Here is a 21,468-nt window from a genome sequence, read left to right as displayed (position 1 = left end):
AGAAGGCATTCGACTGTGTCCCTTGCGACATCCTGTGGAGAGTGCTTCGGGAGTGCTCCTCCCTCCTGGAGGAGACCCCGGGGAAGACCTAGGACACGCTGGAGGGACTATGTCTCCCGGCTGGCCTGGGAACGCCTCGGTGTCCCCCCGGAAGAGCTGGAGGAAGTGTCTGGGGAGAGGGAAGTCTGGGCATCCCTGCTTAGACTGCTGCCCCCGCGACCCGGCCCCGGATAAGCGGAAGATGATGGATGGATGGATCTTTCCATAGCCTAAACGTGCAGGTACTGTATCTACTGGGGGCATCTGTCCACACACTGTCAGGCAGAATAGTAATAACTGGATTTGGATAAAATGTGCACATCTGTGAAAATAGATCAAATAAGTTTGGATGTCAACACTTCTTTGGATTTAAATCCTATAACCCTGGCAGTTGTTCACATACATGTTAATTTCAATGTATGCCTCACACAAAGTATTCACTGTACTGCACAGAGAATGTTTTACTTCACCTTATCAGCACAGATCAATCGGGGGGGGGGTCTGGTATTTCCTTTCCTAACCAAGTGCTATGTCATAGCACTAACATGTAGCTGCAGAAGGCCTATGCAAAACCAGATTTGAAACCTCACACAATGCCAGACCCAAATGTAAAAATATTATTCTGAAATGTGAACAATGTTGAGAATTCAGAACTGGAATTTACATTTTGAAAGACACCACTACATCAACTCTTCTTAGTGATGGTGAGCAATTTAAAATGAATGCTCTGCCAAGGAAAGTGTGCCACATCATTGGTCACCCTCTATGCCAGAGGTCTCAAACCGGTTCCACGGAGGGCAGAGTGTCTGCAGGTTTTCGCTCTTACCTTGTACTTAATTTACTAATTAGGTCACTAATTGGTTCATTTCTACCTCCACCTGGTTGTTTAGGTCTGAACTGGGAACCAATTTAAAGGAAAACCCAAAAACCTGCAGACACATTGCCCTCCGTGGAACCGGTTTGAGAACTCTGCTTTATGCTGTCAGATAATCTGTGATGTAATTTGACTGGTATCTAATATCAAAGCTGTTGCCATTTTTTTTTTTGGCTGTTTAGATGGCTCCTGTTAAAATGTAACCTCTGAGAATTAATACAGGCCAAGGGTCACTAGGTCAGAAAGGCTTCAAGCCTCACTGAATAAGGCTAATTAACAGTAAATGTATTGTAGTTTTGTCAGTTCACATAGGTTAGCCTAATTAATTTTGATCATAAATCTGATATAATTTAGCCTGATAATATAGCCAGTCTTATCTAGCTCTAAATGTTCATTTATTAAAAAATAAACAATAAGTAGGCTATGACATACGCATTTAATCTGCCAGCAATTTTTTGCCAAGCCATCTCCCTGCCTTGTCAACTGTGACAGTATTGCCCTTTTTGGTGATGACACCTTAAAATTCTTCATGAGGCCCCATCAGCAGGGTTTGTTCCGCTGTTGAGAAGATCACCGCTCTAGTTTTCGCTTCTTTTTACGACGTAGTATCTTCATTTCGATGATCGCTCGTTCTGGGATGCTAATGTAGACCGTGTGCGTGCACAATGCAAGCTTGTTCAAGCCTGGTTTGAGTTAACGTTGACAAGACACGGCTAGATTGTGTTAATGGAACGGCTTGAGCCTTAATTGGAAGTTGGCGTTCATTCAAGCATGGCTTTTTCAATTAAGAGCGGATTTCATTAGCGGCGTTAATGGAATACCCCCGAACAGTGTTTCCCCTGTGATGTTTACTGGTAATTAAACAGTGGCATTATACTGCCCATACAACTCTAGATAGACGCATAGAGCTTTGTTCATCAACTATACATTTATGTTTGTGATATACACACATACAGTGCCTTTGGAAATAATTAATACTCCTCCATATAATCCAAAAACGGTTTGTTGGCTTGTGTAGTAAGTTTTGAGGGCAGTGCTTAGAGACTGCCTACTTGTGTGGGTTAAAAGTAATAATGTGATTTGGGAAACCTGGCCCTTATGAATGGGTTCCTTCAAATAATTCACACATTTTAACCTTAACAATATTACACAGCGCAATTTTTAATATTAGCAATGTTACAATCAAGCAGTAAAACCAAACCAAACTTTTATTGCTAAAATTATCTAGCAAAAAAATACTTTGGTGCCCATTTTGGTGAGTTGTGCCATCGACAGGTTTTATGGTTGGACAGCATTTAAAGTCTTACCCACTCACTTCTGACGCAATCAAAAGTCAAAACAAGGACGCAAACACAGGCAGATGACCACACGTGTGGCCGGAGAGGTAGCGAACGCTACATCGGGACCGCAGCAGTGCCGCAGCAAAGCATACGTTGCATGTGACGTCGTCGCGGCGCGGCAACGGCAAAACGTCATCTAGCGACTCTCACTGGAAAATAGTTGGCAACACTGAACCTGCTTTCTTGGACACTCCTAGCCAGCTTTCATCCACACCAAGCCGGTTATTGCAATTCCTCCCACTGGAAACCATGGCCGACCAGGCCTCGGGATCCGCCCGCCAGCATCAACATGACGGTAAACGTTGCTCTTTTTGGAAGTATTTTTTGTATGATTAGTTCTCGAGCTAATCCAGATAAGCGGCCTGTGAATCCTCAACCTCGGTCTAAGCTAGCACCATCACCCCGACGTGTCACACAATCTCTGACCATTCTGTAAATGTTGTCTGTAGATGTAACGTAGTGGGGGTTAACGGCCCCAAATTAGATTTGCGAACATTGTGTTGTAAAATTAATGTATTTTATTTTGAGCCATTTGAACGGCGTATGATTGTTGATGCATTCTCGAACAGTTTATCGAACTGGGATGCTAACGCCGTTAACTAGTTTGCTAACTAAAGTAACGTCGCTACCTAGCTAGTAGATATGCTCTGAGTAAACTGACATTTAGCTGAGTATACTCAATTCCTCTTTACTATATATTCTCAGCTACTGTACTGTACCTATCGTTTTTGGATCTTGCCTTGAGAGCCTGCGAGACATTCGACGCAATGGAAAGTGGAAAATGATAGCTAGCTACGTACTGTGTAATGGTGTTGTCGATGGTTAAATCAAATGTGTTGTGGCAAAACGTTTTCCAAAACCGTATTTTTATGCATGATTATGTAAAGTATGTACTGTTTACTGTATTTGACTACCCCCTTCTCCTTGTTTGCACAATATAGCGGCGTATTTACCTTGACACCCCTTGTTCATATACAATAATATGCCAACTCAAATATACTTTTACTTAAATTGGCTAACACGTTGATATGTTACTAAAATCTTAGTTATTATTGTTTTACATCTTATAATTATGTTTAGGCAATATGTTCAACCGAATGTTACAGTTCTGGTCACTTTGTGACAGCTCCAGTCCTGGCCAGATTGTAGAACTTTGAGCATGGCTAGCTAAGTAAATTCATGAACATTATTGTTAGTCTTTTCACATACCTTTATTTCAGGAAACATTAGTCCCCAAGTCTATTAATTCGATTTTCTAATAGTTCACATTTTTACAACACTAAAACATCTTGTCCCTGGGATGGGTGATCTTGCTGTAAGGAATTGTTGATGACTGTGCTGGAATACATGTTCAAAACAGATTGTAAACTTTATCAGAAATTGTTATGAACATATTGCACTCCCTTACCATTAAAGGGTTTGGTTAAGTTGTTTGATGGGACTGTATTTTTTTTAAAATGAAATTTATATATGAAATTTTTTTTTTTTACAATTGTGGAATAATGGGGTGGGGGTCTGCCCTCTAGTTATCTACCTGGCTCTAGTGACTAGGGCAGATATTGGGTACTGGCTGAAGTGCTCCCATTTCTAGTTCTTACTCCCTTCATTACACTACCCACCCCTTCTCTCTTTGTCTTACCGGTGTCTCTCCTCTTTACCGATTTACATAAAGGTTTCACCCTCAGAGGTTCCAGTGGTGGCGCTTTTGGAGTGTGTTCACCCTGCCTCCAATGTGCATTGGCCAGCGTCACTCAGAACTAGACCCAATCATGTCTTAGGGGTCCTTAGCCTGTGTTTAGTTGTAGGGAAAGTTGAAATTCATAGTATGCTTTGACCAAACATCCAGTGCTACTGAATGCAAGGAAGGTGTGTTAATCTTGCTATAGAAATGAAAAAACAAACCACTAAAAAGTCACTCTGGAAAAACAACAAATTAAGTTGTGAAGTGAATGATTCTTTTGCAATCTGAGTAACATTTTTCCTGCATTTTGGGTGTTCAGTTGGTGAGAGTGCACTTTTATTGTGGAGAAAGAGAATAGTCTTGGAAAGACAGGGAAAATGGGGGGGGTCAAAGGGCAGTTAGCTTATTGAAACTATTGCTTAATTCTGTGTCTTAAAGCTAGACCACTCTAGGCTATGGATTCATTTTACAAGTAAAATATATCTTTACTATTAGGCTATGCAACACAGTGCAGCTGAATTAAATCTTCCTGACTATGTATCTTATGCAGCTGAAGTCTTTATATTGTATGATAGTATGTACTCGCTACTGTAAGTCGCTCTGGGTATGTGTCTGCTAACTGTAATGTAAATGCATGGGGCTCAGCAGATAATGAAACACAGTATCAGCACTTGTTAAAGGAGTATTTACATTAATGTTATACAGATTGTAAGACCTTCTATGAGTGTTGATGTGTGTCAGTGTAAAGTTGAATATATAGAATTTGTTTAATGTTTAAGCAGACTTTATTAAATTTTTTTTTAACATTGTTCTTAAGTCTGGGTGTGTAGGTTGATTTTGCTGTCTAATCAACAGAGCAATTAAGTCATGCTGTAGGCTTTGTGTGGGAAGTTATAAGGAAATATAGGACTTATCAATGGAAATGTTAAAATGAGGACAGGCTACAAACTCCAACAGCTAACCCACAGTGAAATAATTAGAAAGGCATCCTTTCATTGTCTATTGAAATGGAAACAACAACGTACTGTGGTGGTACAGAGGCATGCTATTTAGTTTTATATTCTCAATTAGCCTACGCTTGTGCTAGCTTGCTTATAGCTTCTTGGTTTGATGCAGTGATGTCGACTACTGTTTCTTTTACTTCAGAAGAGAAATGACAAGCAGGAAGCTTGTTTACCATTCATGCTGAGTTCCCTTCAACACCAAGCACACAGTATGCCTGCACCTGTCTGGCTGCTGCTGTATTCATCCGCATTGTATCTCCTGTACTCGCTGTAACATTGTCCCCCCCATTAACATTACCGCATTGTTATAAATTCTTTTTTTTACTAATTTGTGTTGGTTATTTTATTTTTACAAAAAGGTCGTTTAAACTTTAAACTAGTTAAGCCAAGTCAGTGTAGGTGGTCAGATGGGTTATCTGTTCAACACTGGTTGCAGACTCTGAGCGTCTTATTATGAGATCCTGCAGTCTGGTAGAGTCCCTGTATGCAGGGGAATAAACATGGCTGGGGTGACTAAGGGTCTTTGATAATGCTGCAGGCTTTCGTCAAGCATCGTTTGTCCTGGATAGTCTGAAGCACAGGCACGTTGATGCATCAATCTGTTTTCACCACCCACTGGAGGTCCTTGATGCGGCCTTTTGGGCTGCCCTTTGGTGCCGTTGTAGGATTTTGAGAGGACCCAGGGAGGAATGGTAAATTTCTTAACTTGCCTTTGGGAGTAGAGTTGATGGTGTGGCCTCTTGACAACATTAATGCGTTGACAAGTCCTCAGCTATGTAGACACAGATACTTCCACCTGCTGACTTTCTCTACCGCTGCCTTGTTGATGTGGAATAGGGTGTGTTCCCTCTTCTGCTTTCTAAAGTCAACAATTATCTACTTTCCTTTGCTGATATTGAGGGAGAGGTTGTTGTCCTGGCACCACAGTACCAGTTTGCCTACCTCCTCCTTTTAGGCTAACTCCTTGCTTTTAGTTATCAGGCCTAGTGTTTTCTTCAGCAAACTTGGTGTTGCTATCGTGCAGAACCGCATAGTTGTGGGTGAACAGGGAGTAAAGCAGAGGGTTAAGGACACAACCCTGCGGGGCACCAGTCTTAAGTCCGTGAGGAGGAGGTGTTATTGTCCGTTAACAAAGCTGAAGGTCTGCCTGGACTGTCCATTATCCAGCTGCACAGGCTGGTGTCCAGACCCAGTACTCTGAGCCTGATGATGAGCTTGGAGGAAAGAATTCCAGAGCAGCAAGCTCTTACCAGGTTCACTCAGTGTTGTTCACCAGGTTGCAAGCAAAGAATGAGTTGTACTCTTTGGGAAGGGAGGCAACAGTTGGCACCATGCCGGTTAATTTAGGCCTACATTATAATCTGCAACGGCTTGTGGACCTTGCTGCATGCATTGTTAGACTGTGTTGTGAAAAAGGAATTAAAGCTTTACTTAAAGCATTGAAACACTATTATTCCAGCATTACTGCTGATATATTATGAATGTTTTCTTATATTACAATGCAGACGTTCTACATAATTCCTGTAACATGCAAAAGCAAACCCAGTAGTGTGTGACTGCACACACGGCTTGAACAAGTCTGGGCCCCAACAATCAAAATGTTCAAAGTCTCGTAGATTCTGCTTCTTCCCTATTTTAATATGTGGTCAAGGAACCACTAAACCTCTAGACCACGTCTGCAAGCTTTACGTATAGTAATGACCAGATTTACCCAATATAGTGGGTTCTGAGTGTATGTATTATTTTGTGTTTCAAAGCTACCATTGACCTAATTGTAGATGCATGTTTCTTATGTATAGGACTGTGATCTGTTTTCGTTTTGCGTTATCAACTTGGTGGTTTGAATTCAGAATGCTGATTGGCTATGACTATGTCAGAGGGCTTAGTTTAGTTTGTGTGTGGACTTATTTGTCTTTATTTTCCTCTTTTTATTTTGTTTTTCTCCCCCTAATTCAAAATATCCAATTCATGGTTAAGGCCCAACATGTTGAGAAATGGGCCTCTTAAAGCATATCTGATGCTGTTCTGATTCTTAATACACTGAGAGCTCAACCAGGAAGTTCTAATTGGAATCCCTAGATGCTGGAGGGAACTCATTGTCTGGCCTTCTTCCCTGATTGAGCGTACAGGTGCTCAAAGCGTCACTAGGAGTTTCTTTGTTGTGAAGTACAGAAAGTGACTCTCCCACTCAATACTGCCTTAGCAATACCTTTTATAATATAATGGATTTCGTAGTTTTGAAAGTGAAATTGTTTTCCCATTCTTGCTTGATATAGAATTTCAGCTGCTCAACAGTTCAGGATCTCCTTTGTCGTATTTTTCATTTCATAATGGGCCAAATATTTTCAATGGGTTACAGGTCTGGGTTAAAATTAAGAGACGACTGCATATTGAACACTTCTGTTCCTCACTCAAAAGTTTCCTTTTCAACTTTTTTGGAGGTGGAGTGGTGCAGTGCTGTCTTAATTTTTTCCAGGGCTGTATATTGTTCAGCGTTAATGGTGCCTTCACAGATGTGAAAGTCACCCATGCCTTGTGCACTAATGCACTCCCATACTATCATGGATGTTGGATTTTGTACTGTGCACTGATAACAAGCCAGATGGTCCCTTTCCTTTTTAGCCCGGAGGACACAGCATCCCAAAAATAATCTCACATTTAGTTTTTCAGACCACAGGACAGTTTTCCACTTCGCCTCAGTCTGTCTTAAATGACCTTGGACCCAGAGAAGGCGGTGGCGGTTCTGGTTCTTGTTTATATTTGGTTTCTTCTTTTCATGGTAGAATTTTAACTTTTGTGGATGCAGCGATGTACTATGTTCACAGACAATGGTTTTCAGAAGAGTTCCTGAGCCCAAGCAGTGATTTCCACTAAAGATTCATGTCTGTTTTTAATGGAGTGCCACCTGAGGGCCCAAAGATCATGGCCATCCAGTATTGGTTTTCAGACTTGTCCCTTGCATATAGAGATTTCCTGAATCTTTTAATGATATTATGTACCGTAGATGATGAGATCCCCAAACTCAATTTATTGTTGAGAAATTTTATTCTTAAATTCAAACTCTTTACAAATTGCCTGCGCAGTCTTTCACAGAGTGGTGAACCCCTCCCCATCTTCTGAAAGATCCTTTCTGGGATGCTCTTTCTAAACCCAATCAAGTTACTGGCCTGTTGCCAATGAACCTTTTATATTTGTGAGATGTTCCACCAGGTTCTTTTTTGTATTACACTTTTCCAGTCTTGTTGCTTTTTTGAAGCGTGTTGCTGGCATAAATTTCAAAGTGGGCATATATTTTTCAAGGAGCAATAAAGTTTTTCAGTTGGAGTTGTATTAATGTATGTTTGTTATGTTTAGATTACAACAGAGCATCTGTTTATTCATACACAGGAAGTCACGTTCTGTCAAAGCGCAACATTAATTAAAGCTGCAAGCAGCATTTATCGGGGTTCAAGCTGTTAAGGCCTTTAAGCACCCAAACATCAAAAGACATTACGTTTTATTTAGCAAGCATTTAACCACTGAAATAATAAATGGAAAAGTCCATTCACAGCCAATACAGGCATTGTAGCATTGGAAATGTACGTTTTTCAAAGCTTTTTGACAGTTATAGTTGCACCTATTGTCTGATCTCCACAAAACTCTGCATGCTTCTTCACTATGTTATGACACATATGCTCATCTATTTTTGTGAAGTTTGGGGTTTTTCTATGGGATTTATTGGCTTTTGAGTGTATTTTGTCCTGCCACTTGAATAAATTATCCTGTTACAGCCAGGCAAATGGAAAAAATCGACTTTTTTGATAATTATTGATCTAGAGAGTCCAGAGAATCATCGTAGACTGAATTGGTTCCGAAAGGCCGAAAGTCCAGGTACTAGTTCGCGAAAGTAGGTTTTTAACATATTCGCGAATATTAAATGAACAGTTTGATTGACAGTAGTGGTTCTTGAGGCAAAGTTTTTCAGCATGAGGAGATCTATCAAGTGATATGCATTTTTTGACGAAATTTGTAACAACACGTGATTAGAGAGCCTTAAAACTCGTTAGCGCCAACTAGTAGCCGATTTCTTTCAAAATTCTTACAGACCTCTAGGACCTTGTGCCAAACATGCCCACCAAGTTTCGTTCTGATCAGAGTATGTCAACCTGGTTTAATAGGTGCTCAAATCTCATTGGCCAATGGCGGCCATGTTTTTAGAGATACGCCAATATCCTCTTAGGCATACATGGCCCCTTGGGCAAAGACACTGCATACCAAATTTCAAGTAATTTGGACAAACGGTCAGGTGTCTATACGTTTTTCGTATTATTTTTCGTATTATAGCGCCACCATGTGGCCAATCGACGCAGTTTTTTTTACTGTGACCTCAGACTGACTTCTAACGCATGTATACCAAGGTTGGTGAAGTTTACTTAACTACTTCTTGAGTTATAGCCTTTTTAGTAAAATAGGCTCCTCCCACAACTTAAATTTTGCGCCCCCTAGCGACCATGAATCGAAATTTAAACTTTTTTTTGATAATTATTGATTTTCAGATAATTATTGATTTTCAGACATTTCTACACTGGTTTGGTTCCGATCGGGCGAAAATCCAGGGACTAGTTCGCAAAAGTAGGTTTATGACAAAATTCTAAATGGCGGAAAATCTATCATGGCGGAAATGAAATCGGAGATATACGTTTTGTTCGTCTTGAGCCAAGGATTACAGGGATATAAGACACTTGAGTCTACGACATACGGTCTAGGAGTTATGACCACTTTCGCGCTTTAGGTCGCTATAGCGCCACCTATGGGCCAATCGGGCTCATTTTGATAACCTCTCCTCGATTTTTGTACTACCATATGCCAATGTTTCAAAGCTCCAGCTCTTACGGTTTGGGCTGCACGATGCGTTTTACGGCAGAAGAATAATAATAAAAATCTGTACAATAACAATAGGGTTTCAGCACTTCGTGCTTGAACCCCTAATTATTAGCCAATGGGCTTACAGTGCTGTGTTGTGTATTCTGGATTGCGATGTCTATAAAGTAGAGGTACGACCGGAAGTTTCTTTGAGATTGAGTTTGTAACATCATGAACATGTAAGAGGCCACATGTACTGTAAAACTATTCAATAAGCACGTTGAATTGCTCTCTGCCTTGACTCTCGACGGGTGCGTGCTTAATGAAAGTGACCGCTATCCGAAAAGGCAGATTTCTTAGTTTCCACATTTGATATGTTGTCTTAGTGCTATTTTCTGTTGAATTTGGGATCTAAATGATTTGCACATCTTTGCGTTCTATTTTTACTTCCATTTTAGTGTCCCAATTATTTTGGGGTGGGGTATGTGGTTGTGAATGAAATGATTGCCCTTGAGCTGGTTGTATTGCTGTGTGGAGAGTAATTGATTTCTCCACGTTAATGTGGTTTTATTTTGACCTCAGTGGTGCTCCAGCAGCGAGTGGCGGCCCTGGAGCAGGAGAGAGCGGAGTTCATCAAGCTTAAACAACAACTGGAGTCTGAGTTCAATCAGAAACGGGCCAAGTTCAAGGAGCTCTACCTATCCAAAGAAGGTGACTGTTCAGTTTGTGGTTGGCTGTTGTTAGGCTGCAGGTGTAGTTAGGTCCATATCTATAGACCCTGTTCTCCTGTTACGCATGTGGCCTCATCCTGGGTTACCCACTGGGTTCTCCCCTCAAACTTCCTTTGTCTTTTTCTTCACCCAGAGGAGCTGAAGCGCCAGGCAGCGTCTTTAGAGGGCGCGCAGTTGGAGCTAAACCGTGTCAAGGCCCAGCTTGAACAAGCCCAGGCTGACATGGAGAACATCAAGGCGGTGGCCACTGTGTCAGAAAGCACCAAGCAGGAGGCCATTGACCAGGTCAAGGGGCAGTGGCAGGAGGAGGTGGCCTCCCTACAGGCCATCATGAAAGGTTGCTAGCTTACTCTACGGGGCTTTCTCCAGCCCTCAGTTTACCTTTCAGTATCTAATTGGTGACCCGGTTGGAGGGTTTCCCAATAAGCTTTTACTAATGTAACATTTACTCTGGGCTGTGAATGGCAGGCGTTTTTAATTCCGTGTCATGGCCGTGCCTCTCTTACAGCCTTGAAGAATATTAATGGTTTATTTTTTCCCTTGGGGCAGTTCAAGTGTATTTTTTTTTGTGTAGTGTAATCAGTGATTCACCTGATTTGGAAATCCACCGCTACCTTTTCCGCTGAGGATCAGTTGTAACACGGTTAGGTCTCTCGCCTGCCCCTCTGCCCTCAGACACGGTGCGTGAGTATGAGGTGCAGTTCCACCAGCGCCTGGAGCAGGAGCGTGCCCAGTGGAACCAATACCGGGAGGCGGTGGAAAGGGAGATGGGCGAGCTGAGGCGCCGTCTCTCTGAAGGTGGGCAGGAGGAGGAGAACCTGGAGAACGACATGAAGAAGGTGGGCTGGTTTCTCCCCTTTTTTTAAATTGTTTGCTAAAATCACTGAACTGAAATATAGTGACATTGTTTTGTTTTAAGTTCACTGATTTGGATCCTGTGTCTGTTTTCATTCAATTTAGTTGGATGTACTTAATTTGAACGTGTTTTACCTCAGGCCCAGGAAGATGCAGAGAAGCTGCGTTCGGTGGTGATGCCCATGGAGCAGGAGATAGCAGCTCTCAAAGACAAACTGGCTGTGACAGAGGACAGGGTGAAGGAGCTGGAGGCCTCCAAGGTTGGTCTGCAGGCACTGGAAAGGAGAATGGAAGCTTTGTTACTTACACATCTTATTAGGCTTTTTCACAAACAAACCAATCTCATCCATCCAAAATGTGAATTGAACCATGGACTGAATCTGAACTGCACAGGAGATTGAAGGGATATTTTCTAGTCTGACATTTTCCTTTATACAGTGGAGAAAATATTTTCAAAAAATCTGTTTCAGTTCGAATTTGTCGTTTGAGTTACTGATGAATAACTGTCATTCTGTAGGTGAAGGAGCTCAATCATGTGTTGGAGGCAGAGAAATCCTGTCGGACAGATTTGGAGATGTACGTGGCGGTGCTCAACACTCAGAAGTCTGTCCTTCAGGAGGACGCAGAGAAACTACGTAAAGAGCTCCATGAAGGTGATTCATGTGTTAAGATTTATTTTCAAGCATGCTGTCAAACTTAGTTTGACATTTTTTGTTATTTTTCTTGTCCATAGTACGGGCCCTGCCTCTCTTCCCTTCTGCTCCCTCGTCCACCCTGCCTCTCTTCCCTTCTGCTCCCTCGTCCACCCTGCCTCTCTTCCCTTTTGCTCCCTCGTCCACCCTGCCTCTCTTCCCTTCTGCTCCCTCGTCCACCCTGCCTCTCTTCCCTTCTGCTCCCTCGTCCACCCTGCCTCTCTTCCCTTCTGCTCCCTCGTCCACCCTGCCTCTCTTCCCTTCTGCTCCCTCGTCCACCCTGCCTCTCTTCCCTTCTGCTCCCTCGTCCACCCTGCCTCTCTTCCCTTCTGCTCCCTCGTCCACCCTGCCTCTCTTCCCTTCTGCTCCCTCGTCCACCCTGCCTCTCTTCCCTTCTGCTCCCTCGTCCACCCTGCCTCTCTTCCCTTCTGCTCCCTCGTCCACCCTGCCTCTCTTCCCTTCTGCTCCCTCGTCCACCCTGCCTCTCTTCCCTTCTGCTCCCTCGTCCACCCTGCCTCTCTTCCCTTCTGCTCCCTCGTCCACCCTGCCTCTCTTCCCTTCTGCTCCCTCGTCCACCCTGCCTCTCTTCCCTTCTGCTCCCTCGTCCACCCTGCCTCTCATCCCTTCTGCTCCCTCGTCCACCCTGCCTCTCATCCCTTCTGCTCCCTCGTCCACCCTGCCTCTCATCCCTTCTGCTCCCTCGTCCACCCTGCCTCTCTGAATGATGCCATGTCTTTTCCTCGGTCAGTGTGCCACCTGTTGGAGATGGAGCGGCAGCAGCACAGTCAGCTGAAGCACACGTGGCAGCGGGCCAACGACCAGTTTCTGGAGTCCCAGAGATTGCTAATGAGGGACATGCAGAGGATTGAAAATGTGCTCTCCTCCGAGCAGCTCCGCCAGGTCGAGGAGATTAAGAAGAGGGACCAGGTAGAGTCAGAGGGGTGGGGTCAGTGCCCGGGGCGAGTGCTAATCTGACAATGCATAAGGAGTGGAGAAAATTGTCAGCCTGTGTGTACTGTCAGACAATTTATTTTGCGTGTTTCTGCGCTCATGGAATTCCTGTTCCGTTCGTGTTGATGAGGTAGAAATTCCCACGTGAAAGTTTATTTATATTGTTCAGATGGTGTTTTACAGTCTCAGACTATTTATTGACAATGTTATTTATTTTTTTACCAGGAGGAGGATGAGAAAGAGAGAATCAACCAGGTTAAGGAGTCGAATGAGGAGGACGGGACAGAAACGGAACCTTTAGAAGACTCGTTCCTTGGAATCAGTATGGAAGAGGTATGGAGAAAATGTTGCCGAAACCTTACTAAGCGCATAGACACTGTCTTCTGGGCTCAACGACTCTTTAAAACTCTTGAACTCGTAATATACTGCATTGAAAATGTATGATTTTAAGCTGTAAAGTATTTTTTTATTTACCACGTTAATGTTCAACGTGCAAGCTCACAGCGAGGTTCAACGTTAACGCTGGCCCATGGCCAGTAAGACCTAACGTCAAGTCTGCAGGCAAAGACTGTCACTTTCCCAAACGGCCAATGCTCAATTTCCCCCTTTTAATTCACAGTATCGTATATAAAACATTTGCTAGTAAACACATTTTTTTTTCCTCTTCCTGCTTCAATGAAATGTCTGGCGCCTCTTCTCCCCCTCGGTGTGGTACTGTACCAGTGTCGTCTTTTTGACTGCGAATGAATGAGGTGGCACGTAGCCAAATTGAAAAACGTATTACGACCAATGTTGTGACGAGGGAGAAACTATTCATGGGCTATGTCCATGACATAGTCTGTTGAGTATGGATAGAGAAACCATACAGACATGGCTTGTCGACAGTAAGTGTCACGTTAACTACACTTGCCTAAGCGCTGCCTAACAGTGACACACAAGAAGCCAGTCAACCAACCAGAGCAAGTACTGTATTGCGCCATATTTATATTACCATAAATATATTAACTAATTTTATTTTCATGCTTTTATGTCACATCAAATAAGCAAGCATCTTCATGAAAAGATGATAATTATATTTATAGTAGCTAATATTTTGATAAACATTTATTAAAAATTAATGATGTGCGTTGCATCATATTTATGTAAACAGCAATTGCTTGTATCAGCTCTCATGTCTCATTATCACATGCAAATCTGTGGTATAAATCAATATTCTGATATGATATTTACATGCTATATACAGTATCTCACAAAAGTGAGTACACCCCTCACATTTTTGTAAATATATGTGACAACCCTGCAGAAATGACACTTTGCTACAATGTAAAGTAGTGAGTGTACAGCTTGTATAACAGTGTAAATTTGCTGTCCCCTCAAAATAACTAAACACACAGCCATTAATATCTAAACCACTGGCAACAAAATTGAGTACACCCCTAAGTGAAAATGTCCAAATTGGGCCAAAAGTGTCAATATTTTGTGTTGCCACTATAATTTTCCAGCACTGCCTTAAACCTCCACCATGCTTGAATGTAGGCAAGACACACTTGTGTTTGTACTCCTCACTTGGTTGCTGTCACACAATCTTGACACCATCTGAACCAAATAAGTTTATCTTGGGCTCATCAGACCACAGGACATGGTTCCAGTAATCCATTTCCTTAGTCTGCTTGTCTTCAGCAAACTGTTTGTGGACTTTCTTGTGCATCATCTTTAGAAGAGGCTTCCTTCTGAGACGACAGCCATGCAGACCAGTTTGATGCAGTGTGCGACGTATGGTCTGAGCACTGACAGGCTGACCCCCCACCCCTTCAACCTCTGCAGCAATGCTGGCAGCACTCATTCGTCTATTACCTCAAAGACAACCTCTGGATATGACGCTGAGCACATGTACTCAGCTTCTTTGGTCGACCATGGCGAGGCCTGTTCTGAGTGGAACCTGTCTTGTTAAACTGCTGTATGGTCTTGGCCACTATGCTGCAGCTCATTTTCAGGGTCTTGGCAATCTTCTTATAGCCTAGGCCATCTTTATGTAGAGCAACAATTCAATATTTCAGATCCTCAGGGAGTTCTTTGCCATGAGGTGCCAGAGTGTGAGAGCAATAACACCAGATTTAACACACCTGAGACCTTGTAACACTAACAAGTCACATGACACTGGGGGGGGGGGGCTAATTGGGCCCAATTTGGACATTTTAATTTAGGGGTGTACTCGCTTTTGTTGCCAGTGGTTTTGACATAATGGCTGTGTGTTGAGTTATTTGGAGAGGACAGCAAATTTACACTGTTATACACGCTGTACACTCACTACTTTACATTGTAGCTAAGTGTCATTTCTTCAGTGAAGAATATAATCAAATATTTACAAAAATGAGAGGGGTGTACTCACCTTTCTGTTAAATACAATTATATTATGTTTTTTTTATTCAGTTCGGGCTAGTAAAGAGCGTCTGGGACAGTAGATTTCAAACCAACTGGCCTGATACGGCCAGTGAGGACAAAAAAGTTAGCATTGGACCCTGCTCAGCCATACATCATAAGCAGGCTCATTTTTACTTTAAGCAAATCTTCCAGTATTGCTTTAGATTGATTTAATTAGCGTTCTGTTGTCCATGTTATTTCAGCAGAAATGTAATGGCTGAGGTAAAAGTTGTATTTCCGCTGTTTAAATAGCATAATGGTTAAAGACAGTCTGCCACATAGAAAACTGCAGATCGAAACCAGCCAGGGACAACAACATCCATCCCTTGTAATCGCGGGCCGGCTGAACTAGGCTTGCCTGGTAAATGTTCTGGTTTAGCCTTGAAATTCAGATATTTGAATCTGAAAACTACGGTCCAGTTTTGACTATACTCCATTGGCGTCAACTCACTTGCACATTCCCACCTTCTTTAGCTTTCTCTCTCTCTTTAAGGACCTGCTCATATAACGGTCATTAGTCCAACGTGTTTATCCCTGCCTTCTGTGTCCTACAGCCCCACACTAACCACAGCGCCCACGGCTCCTTGCACTCGTTGGACACAGACCTGGTGATGGGGGGCCCCCAGGACCCCTACAAAGACGGTCTGCGCAGGGTCCAGTCCACGGACAGTCTGGGTTCCTCTCCTAGTCTCCAGGGTCTGGGTGGGCACAATCATAAGGCCAAGTCGGCTAGCCACCTGGACGAGTCCGACTTCGGACCCCTGGTGGGGGCTGACTGCGCGGTCCCCGAGGGTCTAGCAGGGTTCGGAGACACAATGTCGGTTAACTCCATCCAGCTGACCTCTGGCCACTTCCTGCTCACCAAGGTTTTACATTGTTAATTACGTGGTACTGTAGTGTTTTGTTTCTGTGAATCTATTGGGTTTTCTAAATGTAGTGTGATGTACAGAGTTAGTTTGCTTTGATTCAGGACCAGGAGAAGGCCATCAAGGCCATGACGCCAGAGCAGGAGGAGACCGCCTCACTGATGTCCAGCATCTCTCACGCCCCAGACACTGCCTTCCTGACCCCGTCAGGCTACCGGCTGGTTAGCGACCAGGAGTGGAACCTGCTACAACAAGAGGTCAGTTTCACCCAGCGTTTTGATTCATTTGAATTGTTTTGCCTTTTCAATTGTGCTTTGTTTTACAGCACAATGCTGTATGATGTACAGTGCTTTAGGGAAGTACAAATGTATTTTTTTGCTAACATATGGTCATTTGATCTTTCATTCAACACTACTGACGGTTTAAGGAAACCTAATAAAAAATTAAAAAAAACACCATGATGAAACTTTAATAATTAATATTAAATAAACAAAGTACCATTTTCTTGTCCAGCAGTGTTAGTATATCCTTATCGTTCCATCAAATGGCTGTATAATTTGAATCAGTTACTCCGAAAGAGGTATGAATTATTTGAAAATCATTAGTTAGCCACTTAAACATCAGAGTTGGTTTTGGGACGGCTGTGTGGTGTCGTGGTCTAAGTTGCTGCCTCATAATACCACTGTGTCACTATGGATGAGTGTTTGAACCCTGGTCTGCATACCTATAGGGGAAATGGTCTTTGTGCTGGAAAGGTAGATTTTGGACTGGGTTTGAAAATGAAGCATGTGCCTGAACTGCCAAAATCCCCTCCGTGTCGAAATAAAAAAAACTCCTGAAAAAGGAACCATGTTTATGTCAGTCAGCACACATGGTGACCATGTACAATCTTTAAAATATACTGCGATTTGTATGTTTTGCTGCAGTTTGATGTGTTTTATTTTTTTATCTCATGGCCCATATTTGAACCTTTTTATGTGAGATGAGTAATGTCATACTGGAAGGGTTAGATGACCAGATCTGTGGGATCTGTGTCTTTTCTGAGATCTTGACCTATCAAAATTCTTATGAGATTAGTATATAAAATTATATAATTATATAAAATTGACCGAATGTACTATACTTACTGCATCATTTTAAGTAGTATTTTTATAGTATTATTATTGTTTTAGTCCACATTTAAAATTAAGATGAAATATCCATATATGTTTTACCTATTCATACTACCTACCTCATTCAAACTTTAAAGTGACTTATAACCCCATATCCACTTTGGTTTTAGAGCACCAATTTAGTATCAAGTTGTGTATTTGTTTCTGTTAGATATTTACAATCTGTCTTAAGTGTTGAAACTGTACTGTAAACTAAAGTAAACATGTTTTACAGTTCTATGAATTGTTTACAATTAAGTCTGCAGATGTGGACCGCCCGGGTTTTACATAGAAATATTTATCATAGATCTGTTAACCGTGTGTTATTTAAGTGCATTCTTGAATTTCTGTCACAAGGTGAAGAATGCGGGAAGGAAGTTAGGCCGGCGGTGTGACATGTGCTCCAACTACGAGAAACAGCTGCAGGTCATCCAGGGCCAGGAGGCAGACACACGTGATCAGGTGAAGCCCTCAGTCTTCCTCCAAGCCTGAATGTGACTCACAGACTAGGGTCCTTTATGGCCTAACGCTCCCCTTTGTATGTTTTGTCTCTAACTATCCTTGACAAAGGGAGACGAAATTAGTGTGCTACAGGTCAGATATCTTCATATGAGGGTGTGTTTGGCTTTCTGACTTGATGGAACCTGTACATTCAAAGTGGCAGTATATGTTAGAGATGAGATTGTGAGTCGTACACTTTTGAGTTTTAAAAGAGCCCTGTCTCAGACACTCTGTTAAAGTTGGACTCTGAGATGTTTAATGAATTGGACTTAAAGAGAAAGAGCTTCTGTTAGTAGGCTGTGTTTTGTCATACAAAAGTGGAATCATGAATGTCTTTAAATATTCCAAAGGATATGTTATCTTTCTCCAACTACGCCATGTGCATACTTTTTTTTTTTTGTTGGCAACGGTCCTAAATATTTATACTAGGTGATATGGAAAAAGAGGTGCATTAGCAGGAATGAGCCAGAGCCATTCTCCTCTTCATGTGGCTCTGCCTCTTGTCTGTCAGGTTAAGAAGCTTCAGGTGATGCTGCGGCAGGCCAATGACCAGCTGGAGAGAACCATGAGTGAGAAAACAGAGCTGGAGAACTCTGTGAAACAGGGCAACGAGGAAACTACTGCCCTGGTCTGTACTGATTACAAACACAAACACTTCAGTCTTCTTCTTAAAAGCATAAAGTAAGCTTAATTAAGTCTGGGGCAGGAATATGACTCTCTGCATGCATATGTATAGACATCACATCCAGTATCTCAGACACACGATATTGACAACACTTAGATAAAAATTGTCTTTCCATTATAATCTGTTTTGTTTATGTACTGACAGGACAGATGTTAGTTATTAAAAAGCAATTGGAAAGGGTTATTGATCATGCCTAGTAAACAAATTAGAATTTATGTTTGGAAGTTGAGTTGGGACAAGCAGATTTGGTTCAGTCATTTCTCCTGCTAAGCCCACTTAGCCATGCCGGAAACTGTTTTGATGTGCGCCAAGCTGTGTATAAGTATTGGAGAGTTATCTTAACATACATTGGTCATCTAACTGTGGTAACATTTGTTGAGTTGACTGTGTAGCTAGCAAACCTAGAAAACTTGTTGTTTTGTTGATGTAGCCTATTATGTTCAGCTTGGATTCATAAGCCAGATGGCCTGTTAATGGAAAACCATTATGCCTACTAGCTACACTAAGAGACCAGTAGCGGTTTCTGATTAGTTGTCTAGTAGGGGCTGTTCCAAATGGTGACGGAATTTTGATATCAACAGACAATAATTGTGACCCCATAAATTTTTGCTCAAATCATTAAAATGTACACTCAATTTTAGCTCTTAACATGCAAGATAAGAAGAAATAAAACAGGCAAGTGGCAAGCATGGGTTTAGCTCGTGACATGGACGTTAATAATGAAATATTGATCGCAAAGCTACAACTCTGCTTGCTATACTGTACAGAGTAAAATAATGTAAATAACTAGCCATCTACTGATTCTCATGTTTTTGGTGCTGGGACATTTCTTGACAGACTGGGTGTAACCAAATGTAGGTTATTAAAATATTTATCTAACAATCGCTTGTTCAGTATTGTTGCCTTGCTAGTTAGCTACACTGTAGTATTTCTAATAATTGATCGGAAGCTGATGGCTGATGCTAAACATAGCAGTTCTAAAACTTGCTCAGTCTCATTCACTGTTTGCATTCAGATTTAATGTTACTAGTTTTGTCAGTGACTATCAGTTTGAAACTGTCTGTGTGCTATAAGTAGGGAAACACTTTTCAGATAAGGAACTTTGTGGTAATAAAAGTAAGTTACATCCGGTAAACACTGCCTGCTGATGTTCTTTGTGTTAAAGCAAATTGAATGTCAGAAAGACAGAACTTCCCAGTTACGGTATTTCTGTGCTTAAGATGTCTTACTGCCTTATACCGGTATTCAGCTTTTCTTTCTCTTCTGACTCAAACCCATCCACATGGAGCATGCTGATTTCTTTGTGTTTAGGTCGCTGCGCTCATGCAGAGAGTACAGGAATCGGAGTTGCTGCTCACCACACTACAAGAGGCCTTCAGCCAGGCCAAGAGGAATACACAGGAACAGATGGTGAGCAGAACATTACCTCTACATTCTCTCAATAGAGCATTTGTTTGGGCCTCCAGTGTCTGTATACTGCTTGTCTGTGCCAGACGGCCTGTGTAAATTAAGGAAGCAGCCAAAACATTTAGACATTCCATTGCTGCATGTGCTTTTCATTTAGTTATGCAACTGGCTTCTTGCTGGACTTCAGCAGGATGATTTTCCTGCCAAAAAGTGAGCTAGTGGAATGTGGTGGAATAATTTGTCAGTCACACATTTTAGAGTTCTGGATTTGGACCAGGCTCAACTCAGACCCGCCACCCATGTTAAAAACCCATAGTACTGTAATGTGTTCGGGACTGGCACTCCTGGTCTCGCTATGCAGGAAGACTCATCACTGCAGTGTGTATTGTGCTGTCCAGGGTGCTGGAGCTGCTGTTTAAGTTAGTTAACCGTTAATAATGAGTTTACAGTTAAAGACTAGTTTCTCAGACTGAATTATTATGATGCTGATATCCCTGATCTGTTTAAATTGCTTAAACATTCTTAATTAGATTAGATGAATATGAGTTTGGGTAGCATGATATTAGAAATAACTGAAATTGCGATATTTTGTTTTTCTGCTATATATATTGCGATATGAAAAATACAGGATGTCTTCACCAGATGACTTGAAAAGCTCTATTTGAGAATAATTCATTATTCTAGAATGATTGGGGTGATTTTGTAGGGAACTGCATCTATATGATTATTATTTATTTATTTTTAATGAAAGTGAAAAGGACTTTTTACCATATGACTTATTAATAATGCATGTTGCTTACCCTAAAATAAAGTGGCTCATTTGTGAATGAAGAGGTGTGGTGTCTATAAGGGATCCAGGAGATTACAGGAGGCTTTATCTCAGTACTCCAACAGGTTAAAGGTTTAAACCGAGCATTCTCTACAGAGGAAGTTTCATTATCACAATAGGGAATTAATGTGAATGACAAAATCAAATCAAAAAGTTATTTAACATTTTATTAAATTACAAACCTCTTTTTTGAAAATATATACATATCTTTTAATTTAAACCATTTGAAAAATGAAAAAGAGCAGCTATATACCAATCCTGAGTAGTTTACAAAAGTGTTTTAAAACAAATAATTTGTAATAATAAAAGCAAAACCTAATTAATAAATACCAACTAATAAATACCAATACCAACAAATAACAAAAATCAACACAGAACCATTGTATTTCACAAAATTTTGTTTTTAAAATGAACTTTTCTGAGCAACACTGCCAAAGGAAAACAGTGTTGATCATCGTGGCTAGACAAATGCTGATTTTAATTTAAACTTTTCAACTGTATAAAATCTGATTTCTTTCTTAACAGAAATTTAAATAAAATGTAGAATAATATAGTAAATCTAAATTCTGTTCAAATATAATAACTTTCTCACTCAAACT

General features: G+C 41.5%; 1 protein-coding gene across 5 annotated transcripts in view; it reads left to right on the top strand.

Moving 5' to 3' along the window:
* The first annotated feature begins 226 nt into the window (after positions 1-226).
* The window catches only part of rabep1 (rabaptin, RAB GTPase binding effector protein 1), a 34,048-nt gene continuing 12,806 nt past the window's right edge, over positions 227-21,468 (top strand). For 2 of the 5 annotated variants that reach the window (XM_013134609.4, XM_010870875.5), the window contains exons 1-13: positions 2,073-2,548; positions 10,363-10,491; positions 10,645-10,848; positions 11,187-11,350; positions 11,507-11,626; positions 11,884-12,019; positions 12,807-12,985; positions 13,235-13,342; positions 15,985-16,296; positions 16,401-16,553; positions 17,805-17,909; positions 18,460-18,576; positions 19,945-20,043. In XM_013134609.4, coding sequence (XP_012990063.3) covers positions 2,503-2,548; positions 10,363-10,491; positions 10,645-10,848; positions 11,187-11,350; positions 11,507-11,626; positions 11,884-12,019; positions 12,807-12,985; positions 13,235-13,342; positions 15,985-16,296; positions 16,401-16,553; positions 17,805-17,909; positions 18,460-18,576; positions 19,945-20,043 — 1,872 coding nt within the window. In that variant the 5' untranslated portion in view covers positions 2,073-2,502. Of the gene's footprint in view, positions 282-2,072; positions 2,549-10,362; positions 10,492-10,644; positions 10,849-11,186; positions 11,351-11,506; positions 11,627-11,883; positions 12,020-12,806; positions 12,986-13,234; positions 13,343-15,984; positions 16,297-16,400; positions 16,554-17,804; positions 17,910-18,459; positions 18,577-19,944; positions 20,044-21,468 lie in introns of those variants that run through there. The other 3 variants (XM_013134610.3, XM_013134608.4, XM_034293269.1) reach the window with 2 other exon arrangements.

This window comes from Esox lucius, chromosome 7 (assembly GCF_011004845.1).
Source record: "Esox lucius isolate fEsoLuc1 chromosome 7, fEsoLuc1.pri, whole genome shotgun sequence".
NCBI lineage: Eukaryota > Metazoa > Chordata > Actinopteri > Esociformes > Esocidae > Esox > Esox lucius.
Note: the sequence above shows the minus strand (reverse complement) of the source record. Positions and strands in the feature narration are given on the sequence as shown.